This window comes from Poromitra crassiceps (assembly GCF_964638095.1).
Source record: "Poromitra crassiceps genome assembly, chromosome: 17".
NCBI classification, from domain to species: Eukaryota; Metazoa; Chordata; class Actinopteri; order Beryciformes; family Melamphaidae; genus Poromitra; species Poromitra crassiceps.
The window spans coordinates 21,461,819-21,472,860 of record NC_139635.1 but is presented as its reverse complement, the minus strand read 5'-3'; the positions used below and the strand labels follow the sequence as shown (position 1 = coordinate 21,472,860).

The 11,042-nt window shown below is 43.4% G+C and overlaps 1 protein-coding gene across 1 annotated transcript in view; it reads right to left on the bottom strand.

Moving 5' to 3' along the window:
* Nucleotides 1–769: 769 nt before the first annotated feature.
* The window catches only part of LOC310792252 (uncharacterized protein), a gene marked incomplete at both ends in the record, with an annotated part of 55,034 nt that continues 44,761 nt past the window's right edge, over nucleotides 770–11,042 (bottom strand). Inside the window, one exon of the mRNA XM_083653977.1 lies at nucleotides 770–829. Coding sequence (XP_083510103.1) covers nucleotides 770–829 — 60 coding nt within the window. The remainder of the gene's footprint in view (nucleotides 830–11,042) is intronic.

Genomic DNA, 11,042 nt, shown 5'->3' with positions numbered 1-11,042 from the left:
GTTGACCTTGTACCTTGAGGACCACTTTAATGAGTTTTGAAGCGTAAATGCGAGCCCTATAATTAAAAAGCTTGTGCTAAGCTAATCCAGAACTACACACAGTGTCGCATAGGCTTCCACGTCACGTCACCAGTCAACCTGGACTGTTGTTGATGTGTGCGCTGCTGTGCAGGGCACTGATTACCCTGGGCTGAACCAGGTGAGGGAAAGATCATTTCCGTGTCCGTCCTTTGAAGTGATGACGTTATTGATGTATATATCCACGTCGACTCAACAGTGTAGTCTCATTTAGCTGTTTGCTAGCTAGCCGCCCTTTTAACGGCACGTAAAAGCTTCAAAACTCAGATAGATAGATATTTTTATTCTCATGCACACAGGGTGCTCAGCCCGCATGGGCTTATAAGACACTAAAGACAACAATCTTGCATGGTGTGTAAACAATTTGACACAAACATACAGTATGTATGCATACATACACACACAGTGTGTATGCATATATAAACATATCCACACTGGATACATATACACAAACGTACATATTATAGAACTCAAATCAAATATACAGCATATTTTTTCTCTTTTCCCAGGCTTTAGAAATGAAATTGGCTGCATGGAATGTTCCCTTTCTAAAACATAATCCAAATTTTTTGTAATCATCCAAATAAAAAAGAATCATTATATAGCAAGCTCATTTTCTCGAAAAGCACATGTCTAAATTCATCATACAGAGGACAGAAGAACCTAAAATGAATCTCATTTTCAATCTGTTCTAGATCACAGAACAGGCAAAGTCTCTGTTCCTCAGGTACACCGCTAAACCTACCTGTCTCTATGGCAAGAGGCAAGGTAGCTGGGCACAGAGAGATCTTTGTGTTTTGGATAGATTTTGTTCCACATATTTTTCTACTTCATAAGTATTTTTTATAAGACAATAAGTTCTTAATTTAGGCTTATTCCATATTTCTATAGTCCATTTTTCTTTATGTAATTGGAAGAAAGCTTTTTTAATTTCTTGAATATTACAACGTAGTCTATTGTGAAATATGAATGACAAATCAGAAATGTAAAAAAGATTTCACCTCACTGGCCCAGGGAGATAGTTTTGATGTTTCCCAATTGAAAATCTTTCTCGTCAGCCTATAATCAGGCATATTTACCAGTCTGTTCCATAAACGAAGCATTTCACATTTATGCCTGACATTTGACGGTTCCCAGCCCATGTCTCCACAAATGGCTGCTATTGGAGAACGTTTATGAACTCTCAAAAAGGAGCGAATAGCCCTGTATTGTACTGTATTAGATTTGGTCTGTTCGTTAAAGCCCCAGACCCCAGCTGCATAGTCTGAAACGGGACATACACAGGATCTATACAATTGAGTAAATGACTTAAAGCCTAGGTCTCTACAGTTTTTGACTTTGCTCAGTACAGAGCCCAAAGCTCTGCCAGCTGAGTCTGATAGAGTGCCTATAGCTAGGTTGAAGGTCAGGTGATCGTCCAATGTCAGGCCAAGGTACTTATACTGATTTGCATAGGTCAATGTGTTTGATCCAAAATTAAATACAAATGAACTTCTTTGTACAGAGTGTTTTCTGAAATAAACAATTTTCGTTTTCTCCTGATTTATCACAAGTCTCCATTTTTTACACCAATCTGAAACACCAATTAACATTCTGCAGATCTTGTTCACATTCGGCTAGTAAAACAATATCATCAGCATATAAAAAAATACCTACAGTCATCAATTTTAATACCCAAATTAGAATTTTTGATTTGAATAGCCAGATCATTAACATAAATTGAAAACAACGTTGGGGACAATACGTCGCCTTGTTTCACCCCGAATGGTGTAGAAAACCAGCCTGTTCTAAAGTCATTTAGCTGCACACAGGCAGTGGGTGCTCGATAGAGAGACTTAATTGCTGTATAAAGTTTACCATTTATTCCTGATTTTATGAGCCTGTACTCTAAAAGTTCTCTGTTGACCCAGTCAAATGCCTTTTGGAAATCGATAAAACATACAAATGTTGGCTTGTTTTCATGAAGTCTAGCTCTGATAATAGAAGTGACTGAATATATATGGTCTATGCAGGCCCTTTGTTTGCGGAAACCATTTTGCTCATCTACCAGCAGTCCAGACCTTTCTAAATGACCAACTAATCTATTGTTTAACAAGGCAGAATATAGTTTATAAACGTTACTAATAAGACTTATACCTCTATAACTAAGTGGAGATTTGGGGTCATTTTTAGATGATTTAGGGATAGGCTTTATAATAGATTTGTACCACTGAACAGGGATGATGCCATGATCAAAACAAAATTGAAATAACTCAGACAAAACTCGAAATAATCTTGGAGCCTTTAGGACTTCATAAGAAAGCTCATCTATTCCAATTGCTTTCTTTAATTTGGCCTTATCAATGACTGTTTTAACCTCCGCTGCGGTGAAATTCGCATTCAAATATGAAATTACGGGGTCATCCCTATGTTCCCCGGGTCCTATGTTCCCCGGGTCCTATGTTCCCCGCTTTTCCCAAATAGGGTCCTATGTTCCCTGCTATGTTCCCTGGGAGAGGTTAGGTTTTGGGTTAGGGTCTGGGGGAGGTTAGGTTTAGGCGTTGGGGGTGGGAGAGGTTAGGTTTTGGGTTAGGGTCTGGGGGAGGTTACGTTTAGGGTTAGTGAAAAACGGGGAATATAGAACCCGGGGAACATAGAACCCGGGGAACATAGACATGATCCCGAAATTACAACAAAAAGAGTCAATGTTCATTTCCTCCTCCAACTTTGCTTTTGAATCTGTTATAGTCTTAAGAAAATCATCATCAAGGGATGAATGATTAGTACCAGAAAATAAATCGCCAAAGTCTTTTTCCCATTTCTCTATTACCACATTGATGTCAGAGCTATACTCTCCCGTTTCTAATCTAACCTCCATGGGTATTTCCATTTTCTTCCTAGGGCCCATTTTGTTGATTTCATCCCAAAATTTCTGCGGGCACTGTGTTTGTAACCGTTCAATATATAGTGTCTGGCCACGATCAAATTTACTCATAAAAGTGGTCCTCATGTGTGAAGATGATATTACTAAACACTAGGGGTGTCACAATATATCGTCCCACGAAATTTCGCGATAGTAAAACGTCACGATATGTATCGTTGAGATGAAATCTCATATCGCAAAAAAAAAAAAAAAAAAAAAAAAAAATCTTTTTTTTTTTTTTAAATAGACTAAGAAACGTCTTTGTTTGTTGAAGTTCAATGTGTGGAAAGTAGTTCAGTTGAACAAGTCTCTGAAGAGACACATGAGAAGTTATACAGGAGAGAAACCATTCAATTGAGTTTCTGGCAAAACTGTTTACTTGACAGGAAAAACTGAAGATGCATAAAAAATAGATTAAGAAAAGTCTTGTTGTTTGAGTTTGAAGAAAAACTGAAGATGCATAATGAGAATTTATACTGCTGAGAAACCTTTTAGTTCAAAGTAAATCTAAGTGACGGTGTAACTCATTCTATTTCAAGATAAGCCTTACAGTATCTCCAATCTCATGTTTTTTCTAGTTGTTATTGTAATAACAATTTCCCACAACAGCATGTTTTGTATTTGTGCATTTCAAATAAAATACTACTTTTCCAGTCATATATTGTCATTATTCAAGTTTAAAAAAATATTGTTAAAATCGTATCGTATCGTATCGTTATCGTGAACCCAGTATCGTGATACGTATCGTATCGTGAACTGAGTGTATCGTGACACCCCTACTAAACACTGGTTCACGTTTGATTAAGCTTGCGTTGCCCAGAGACCTTATTAGAAGCATCGCGCCAAAAACCCATTCAAAAATCCCATAGGCGAAAACAGTGAAGAACCAGGAGTGTTAGCATCGATGATTTCCGGACTCGTTCCTGCGGCTCTCTATACCCCAGACCCAAGGGAGCGGGAAGGTGGGTGCTGAGGGTGCTGCAGCACCCCCTGGTGGCAAGATATGGGATTTTCGAAATTGTTGGATTTGGTTGTCTTGTGTTTATACCACCAACAAAATGCATTAAAAAACAGTTTGTGTTTCCCAGCTCTAATCTTATTTCATACGCTCTCTCTTCAAAAGTGTTTGATTTTCATCATAATCTGGTTTTCCATAATAATAATAATAAGTTCAGTGTTTATGCCTGTGTTGCTGTCTGTTGTAGTGTAAAACGACTAAAGGGAGAGCAGGTGCTTACATGAAAGTGAGTGAGAAAAGGAGAAGATACTGAATAATGACATCACAACAGTATAATCCTAATGTTAACTTAAAATTAAATATTCTTCTAAATATGGATGCAAGTCCAAAAAACGTCAAATTTTCTTTGACGCTGCAGCTTGCGGGCAGCGCCGAGATTCCATTCCTTACAGCACCCCCTATAGTTCCAGCGCAGCTGGACCAGACCTTGCCTAAAACATTATGAAATTGACAGGGGCTTCTTAACACATTGAGTGCCACAGCGCTTCAGTAAAATTGTCTGGAGCCTGTGCCAGGTTCACTTCCATTCAGTTGAAAACAGCTATAGAATTTTTTCTATTAGGGCTATATTGACAGGGCTGGACTCTAATGAAACATTGGACACTCCTGCTTCTCTCAAAGAAGAAATTTTGTTTCTAGACAGTTCCATTATGAAATGACAGCCTCTGAAGGAAGAGCACTTTCAAGGGTTTTCTGCTGTTTTTTTTTACTTTTCGAGATAAACACACTTTTATGTAAACAAAGGTCACAGAATGAATTCTGCTTCAAGTGTGATAAAATGCTATACCTAAATGAAAGGTTGGAATGTCTACTTTACCTTGGGGGAGAAAGTATGTAAAAAGAATGTTTCATTTATTTTTTACAAATATTTGAAAACAGCTTAGTCCAACTTCAAGACGCTGCTTTTTATGGCATCAAGGTGTATGTTGCAGGCCATCTCTCCATAAAGAAACATGATATCAACTTCTTTTTTTTTTATGATGAAAGTACACTTCCTAAGCTTTCATTTGGTGTGTAACAATCAAATATTCCACCACAACATTTCATGCAGTGTATTCTTTTCTTCAAAAAAACCTTCAAAGTAGTTTCCAAATAAAACACATTTTTATGCATAGTATTTTCATAATAGCCCACAGAATGAATTCTGCTTAGAGTTGAACAAAATGCAATACCTCAAACGAAAGGTTGGAAACTCAACTCAAGTCAATAACAAAAAGTATGTGAAAAGAATCTTCCATTTATTTTCTACAAATATTTGATTACAGCTTTTTTTTTTTTTTTTTTTCAAAAGAACCAACACATTTTATGAAAAAAAGGCATACACATGACTGATGCTATTACTGTGTTACAACTGCTACTATTCTTGTTACAGTAATGACACTGCTATTGGACGGCTTGACAACAGTCAGACAGCAGGCAGTTTGTGTTTGGAGGTAACGTTACTGTAGTCTTGAAGGACTGAATCCCGCTACAGCTTTCTCTCCAGTGTCTCTACTTTTCAACTGTCAAAGCAAATAAACATACTAAAGCTTGATGGACTGCCCACACACTCGTTGACACTAACTAAACTAAACTAAACACTGCATCACTGGCTGAAGCGGGGGTGGGGGGTGGGGGTGGGGTGGGTCGGAGGAAAGTATCACTGTGAGTGATACTCGAAGTAGCACGGGTACAGGCAGAGAGGTACGTGGTCACAGCTTGGGCAAACATACTTGGTCTCTTTTCGGAGTCCCTTGGATGCGCAGTGAGCACATTTGCAATACATTGTTTTTGTTTTGGTGGCTGGGTCTGCCACTGGCAGTGGCACATGCCCCGCGAAGTCCACATCCAGCCTCGCTGAAGCAGACCTTTTGCGTGGGTGGACTGGTGTTCTTCCTGGAAGAGGAGGTTGGGGAGGGGCTGGAGGAGGAGGGGGATCTGTGGTCCAGGATTTGACCACAGACAGTATGAAGTCTTTCAGGGTTCTGCAGCTGGTCGTTGGGTTGCGTGCCCTGTACACAATGAACGCATTGCTCATTGCGATCTGCATCAAGTACATTACAAACTTGGAGCTCCATTTTGCAGTCTTCCTGATGAATGGGTAATATGAGATCTTCTGGTCCAGGCGATCCACACCACTCATGTACTGGTTGTACTCGACCACGCATGCTGGCTTCCTCTGGGGGACTCTCTCACTGTTTCCTTTTTGTCTCACCTCCACAGTTGTCATCTCATCCTGGTGGACGTAGAAATCATCCGGATGATGCGTTTGTCTCGCCATGCCAGGACCATCACTGTGTCATTGTGACGAGCGCGTTGTTCACCTACTGCCAGGTCAGACGTGGTTACCTCGCGGATGGACGGCGGTTCTCCCCTGTTCACACGGAGTGTGCCAGCTGAGTGGATCTGGAGGCCGAGGAGAAGACGACACATTGACTCGCTGTTGTAGAAGTTGTCCATCCACAAGCGATATCCAAAACCCTCAAGGCCGGCAATCAGGAAGCGCACGGTGTCCTGCAGGGTACTGTGAGTTCCACAGTATGGCTTCATGGCGTAGCAGTAACCATTGGCTGAATCACACAGAATGTAGCTTTTGATTCCGTACTTGGTGGGTTTGGCAGGATTGTATACACAGAAACGTAATCGTCCTCGAAAGTGCAGCATCCCTTCATCCACCGAGATGTTTTGTGACGGCTGGTACAGCTCCTTGAATTTGGAGAGGAGCAGATCAAGGACAAGATGAACCTTGTGGAGCCGGTTGCTGCCATCGACCTCCCGATTGTCGCTGAAGTGGAGAAACCGCCAAATGAGCTGGAACCTGTTGCGTGGCATTGTGCTCCCGAAGTATGGTGTTTCAAGCGCCACATCAACAGACCAATACTCTGCCCAACTCGGCTTCTTGATGATGCCAGTAAGGAAAAGCAATCCCAGAAACCGCTTCAGCTCCACCAGGGTCAGCGGTTGCCAGGCGTTTACCCTGGAGTATGGCAGACACAGCTCATCTACGACAGCGATGCACTGTTCCGCGTACTTGTTGGTCTGATCGACAATGAGCAACAGCAGCTCGTCGCAGAGGAACAGTTCCACAAAGTCGACAGGCTTGTCGGACTCGAGTGATGCTGCCGCACTGGGACCTGGCACTGCGGTGAATGGCAGCGTTTTGGGGCTCCAGTCAGCCATATCCCGCCAGCTCGGAGGATCCAGGGAGGGACGAGACTTGCCCGCTAAAACAATGAAATAAAAGGTTTTTCTTCAGACAATTGTGATATGTAAACAAGCTGTCTTTTTGACAAAATCCAATAATCTTCTCACCTCTTTTGCTTGAAGATGCCGGCAGATGCTGCTCTTCCTCCTCCTCCTCCTCCTCCTCCTCCTCCTCCTCCTCCTCCTCCTCCTCCTCCTCCTCCTCCTCCTCCTCCTCCTCCTCCGACTCTTCTGTATAGTAAAAGTGAGTTTATAAAAATATATTGACATTTCTTGAAGGAAAAAAGTTTGTTTTCAATATCAGATGAATAATTGTAATTCTAAAATGGCCTTCATCTCACCGTCATCACTGGAGGTCAAGCGCGCACGACGTGTGAAGCTGGGGGGACGTGTGAGGGGACGTGTGACGTCGTCGTCATCTTCCTCCGAGCTGTGCTCCAACTCTGAAATTGAATATTTTACATGGTATTATTAGTATGCTAACTAATTGCAGGATCGTTATTCTTACCAAGCTTTGTGTTGACGAAAATAAATTGATGAATAATAAAAGGTGTGTGGGTGTGTGTTTATTTTATTTTTTACATTTCTACCTCCTCTATTTTTCTCCTGCTTCTTTTTATTATTAGACATTACATTACATTACGGCATTTGGCAGACGCTTTTATTCAAATCGACTTACAGTATCAGAACTTACAATATCACATTTTTGTCAACAATCGAGAAGTCATCTATGCATACAATCGTCTGGCATTTACAGCTTTAGTAGTAATAGTTTCCTGTAAAGGATCAATAAAGTAGGCTATCTGTAGGTTCTAACCTCTGGAAGCCGCCTCGTCCAAGAATGTTCGCCTCTTAGGTCCAGGGCCAGGGGGCTGCCATTCCTCATCTCTGGCGTCGTCAGGAGATGATGAAGCTGTCTCCTCGGGCTCATCGGTGTCCGTTTCCGGGAGATCTCTCTCCCGAACAGCACGGCTGAGAGCCTGTTCCAGTGTGAGCTGCCCAGGCCCTGGGCGCGGCCCACCACGTTTACGCTTGGCCTTGGGCATGACAGCTAAACTAACTAACGCTAGTCTAACTGTACACTAACTAAATCTAAGACTAACGCTAGTCTAACGCTAGTCTAACACTAACGCTAGTCTAACAAAACAGACACACAAGACAGACAGACAGACAGAGACACACAGACACTTTTTTTTTTTTTTTTTTTACACAGATCCTATCTACCCTGACCTAACGCTAAATGCTAAATCTAACACAGGCACACTCGCTAGCACACACTCACACACACCCGACACAACCCACCCACGCACTCACCTCACACCAAGCACTCGAATCCACTCACTACACAATCTCACAAACTAATCTACTAATCGCTATGTTACTAAATTCTACTAAATGCTACTAAATGCTATAAATCTATTCTCTGCTACTGCTACTGATACTGCTATTGCTACTGCTACTAACCACTCCTACTCTACAAGGAGGCTCTGAGCGCCGCAAGGTTTTAACGTGGCTGCGCTGCGCAGCTGCGATGTGATTTTTAAGGTGGCGCCGTGTGATCCCTTGAAGGGATTCATGCTCACTGGCTAGGTACGACCTTAAACAGTAGAATTATGGAATAATATGAATTATGATTTTAGGACGTCCACAGACGTCCTTGGCACTGAACGTTACTTTTTTTAGGACGTCCACAGACGTCCTTGGCACTCAATGTGTTAAGAGAGAACCCCACTGTCCCTCCTCCCTAAAGGGAAAAGAAGGCCGGGCACTTTACGCTTGCCCTGAGGCTCCCCGTTTTCACCAGGAGGTTTTTCCTCTCCCTTGAATAAATATTCACACAGGGGAAAGAATAGAGCACATAGGTCCCCAGGACCATAAAACCGTCCTCATGGGGGCTTATGGCTCTTCATAACATAACATGCTCTGGGGGAAGACCTCCTTCCCCAAAAGCATGATAATAGGCTAGGAAGTTTTCATTCTCCCTATTATACGCATGTTACTGTCTAAGGTCCCCCCCCCCCCTTCTCGGTAAACCACGCTTTGCTTTGCTTTATTGCTTTATTGCATTTAGCAGACGCTTTTTTCCAAAGCGACTTACAAGACATAAAATTACAATTTATGAACATATCAGATAAGAACAAATTAAAGAGAGAAACATGGGTAACAGTCAAATGTAAACATTAAGATAAGTTAAAAACAACAAATGTAGCAGTAACCATTAGCCATTAACCATTAAGGAGGACCCAGGTGAAGTCCAAACAGGTGGGTTTTCAGCCTCCGGCGGAAAATAGGAAGGGTTTCGGCCAGCACGACCGAAGGGGGAAGCTCATTCCACCATTGTGGAGCCAGAGAGGAGAACAGGCGGGAACGGGACAGACGACTACCAGGCGTCAGAAGTGGTGGAGGGGCGAGGCGAGCGGTGGAGGTGAAGGAGCGGAGGGAACGGTGAGATGTTTGGAAGGTGACGAGGGATTGTAAATAAAGGGGGGCTGACCGGTGGACTGCCCTGAAGGCCAAAACCAAGGTCTTGAACTTGATGCGTGCAAGGACAGGGAGCCAGTGAAGTTGACGGAAAAGAGGGGTGACATGGGAGAATTTAGGGAGGTTGAAGACCCGTAACGGGACAAGCCCCGTCTTTTATTGTCACACAAACACCACAACACATGCATGCGGCCACAACACACTCATGCTGATGGTGGCCGGTGAAAAGTGTCCTCTGCATTTAACCCATCCAGGCATGTCCTTTCCTCCGGGGGGCAGGCCAGGAGCAGTGGTCGCTTTCTCGTACAGCGCCCGGGGACCAACTTCGGATGTTGTCGTCACTGGTCGGATGACGATGACGATCTGATCTTCTGCATGTTTTTAGTGGGGGGGGTTATATACGGAGGAACCCCCTGGGGGAGCACGGGGAGAACATGCAAACTCCACACAGACAGAAAGGCCCTTACGACGAGATACCCCACCTGGGCAGTAGGCACTGAAGATATGGGGGGAAACACAACCACAGCGCCCACAGTGTCCCAGGCGAGAATCGAACTCAGGACCTTCTGACTGTGAGGCGACAGCTCTACCACTGAGCCACCGTGCCCCTAAAAGCATCTCTCCTAGACCAGACGGGCAGCAGAGTTTTGAATGAGTTGGAGGGGCTGGATGGCAGATGCGGGTAACCCCGCCAGGAGAACATTACAATAGTCCAGGCGGGGGAGGACAAGAGCCTGAACCAAGAGTTGTGTTGCCTCAGTGGTGAGGAACTTACGGATTTTTCTGATGTTGTATAAAGAGAATCTGCAGGAGCGGGCGATGGCTGTAATTGAGGGTGAGTTATAGCTGGTTGTCAATAAGTACACCAAGGTTTTTAACAAATTGAGAAGGATGAACTATGGTATTGTCGATGTTGATGGAGAGGTCAGTGAGGGGGCAGTTTTTTCCAGGGATGAAAAGTAATTCTGTTTTGCACAGGTTCAGTTTGAGATGATGGTCTGTCATCCAGGAGAGGATGTCTTTGAGGCAAGCGGCAAGACGTGTTTCAATCTGTGTGTCGGAAGGGGGAAAAGAGCCTACTCCCCAGGCCCAGCCTGTGCGGATGTTAGGTGACCAAACGGGGGTATGGTCCTCCCCCCTCTTGAGGGGGCGTGGCGGAGGACAGACGCTTACGTCACCTACCTGGGCTGCAGCAGCCGTCTTATGCTGCATTCGTTTATGGTAGGAGCTGGCAACTGGCAAGTGAGAAACGCGTCATCTCCGACCTACGTGCGTTCGAGCTTCAGGCTTCATCTCGCAAAACCATGGGATGCTAATAGCCGTTAGCTGTCTAAGCTAACAGCTAATAACAACATTAACGTTTAGTTGTATGACTTTAAC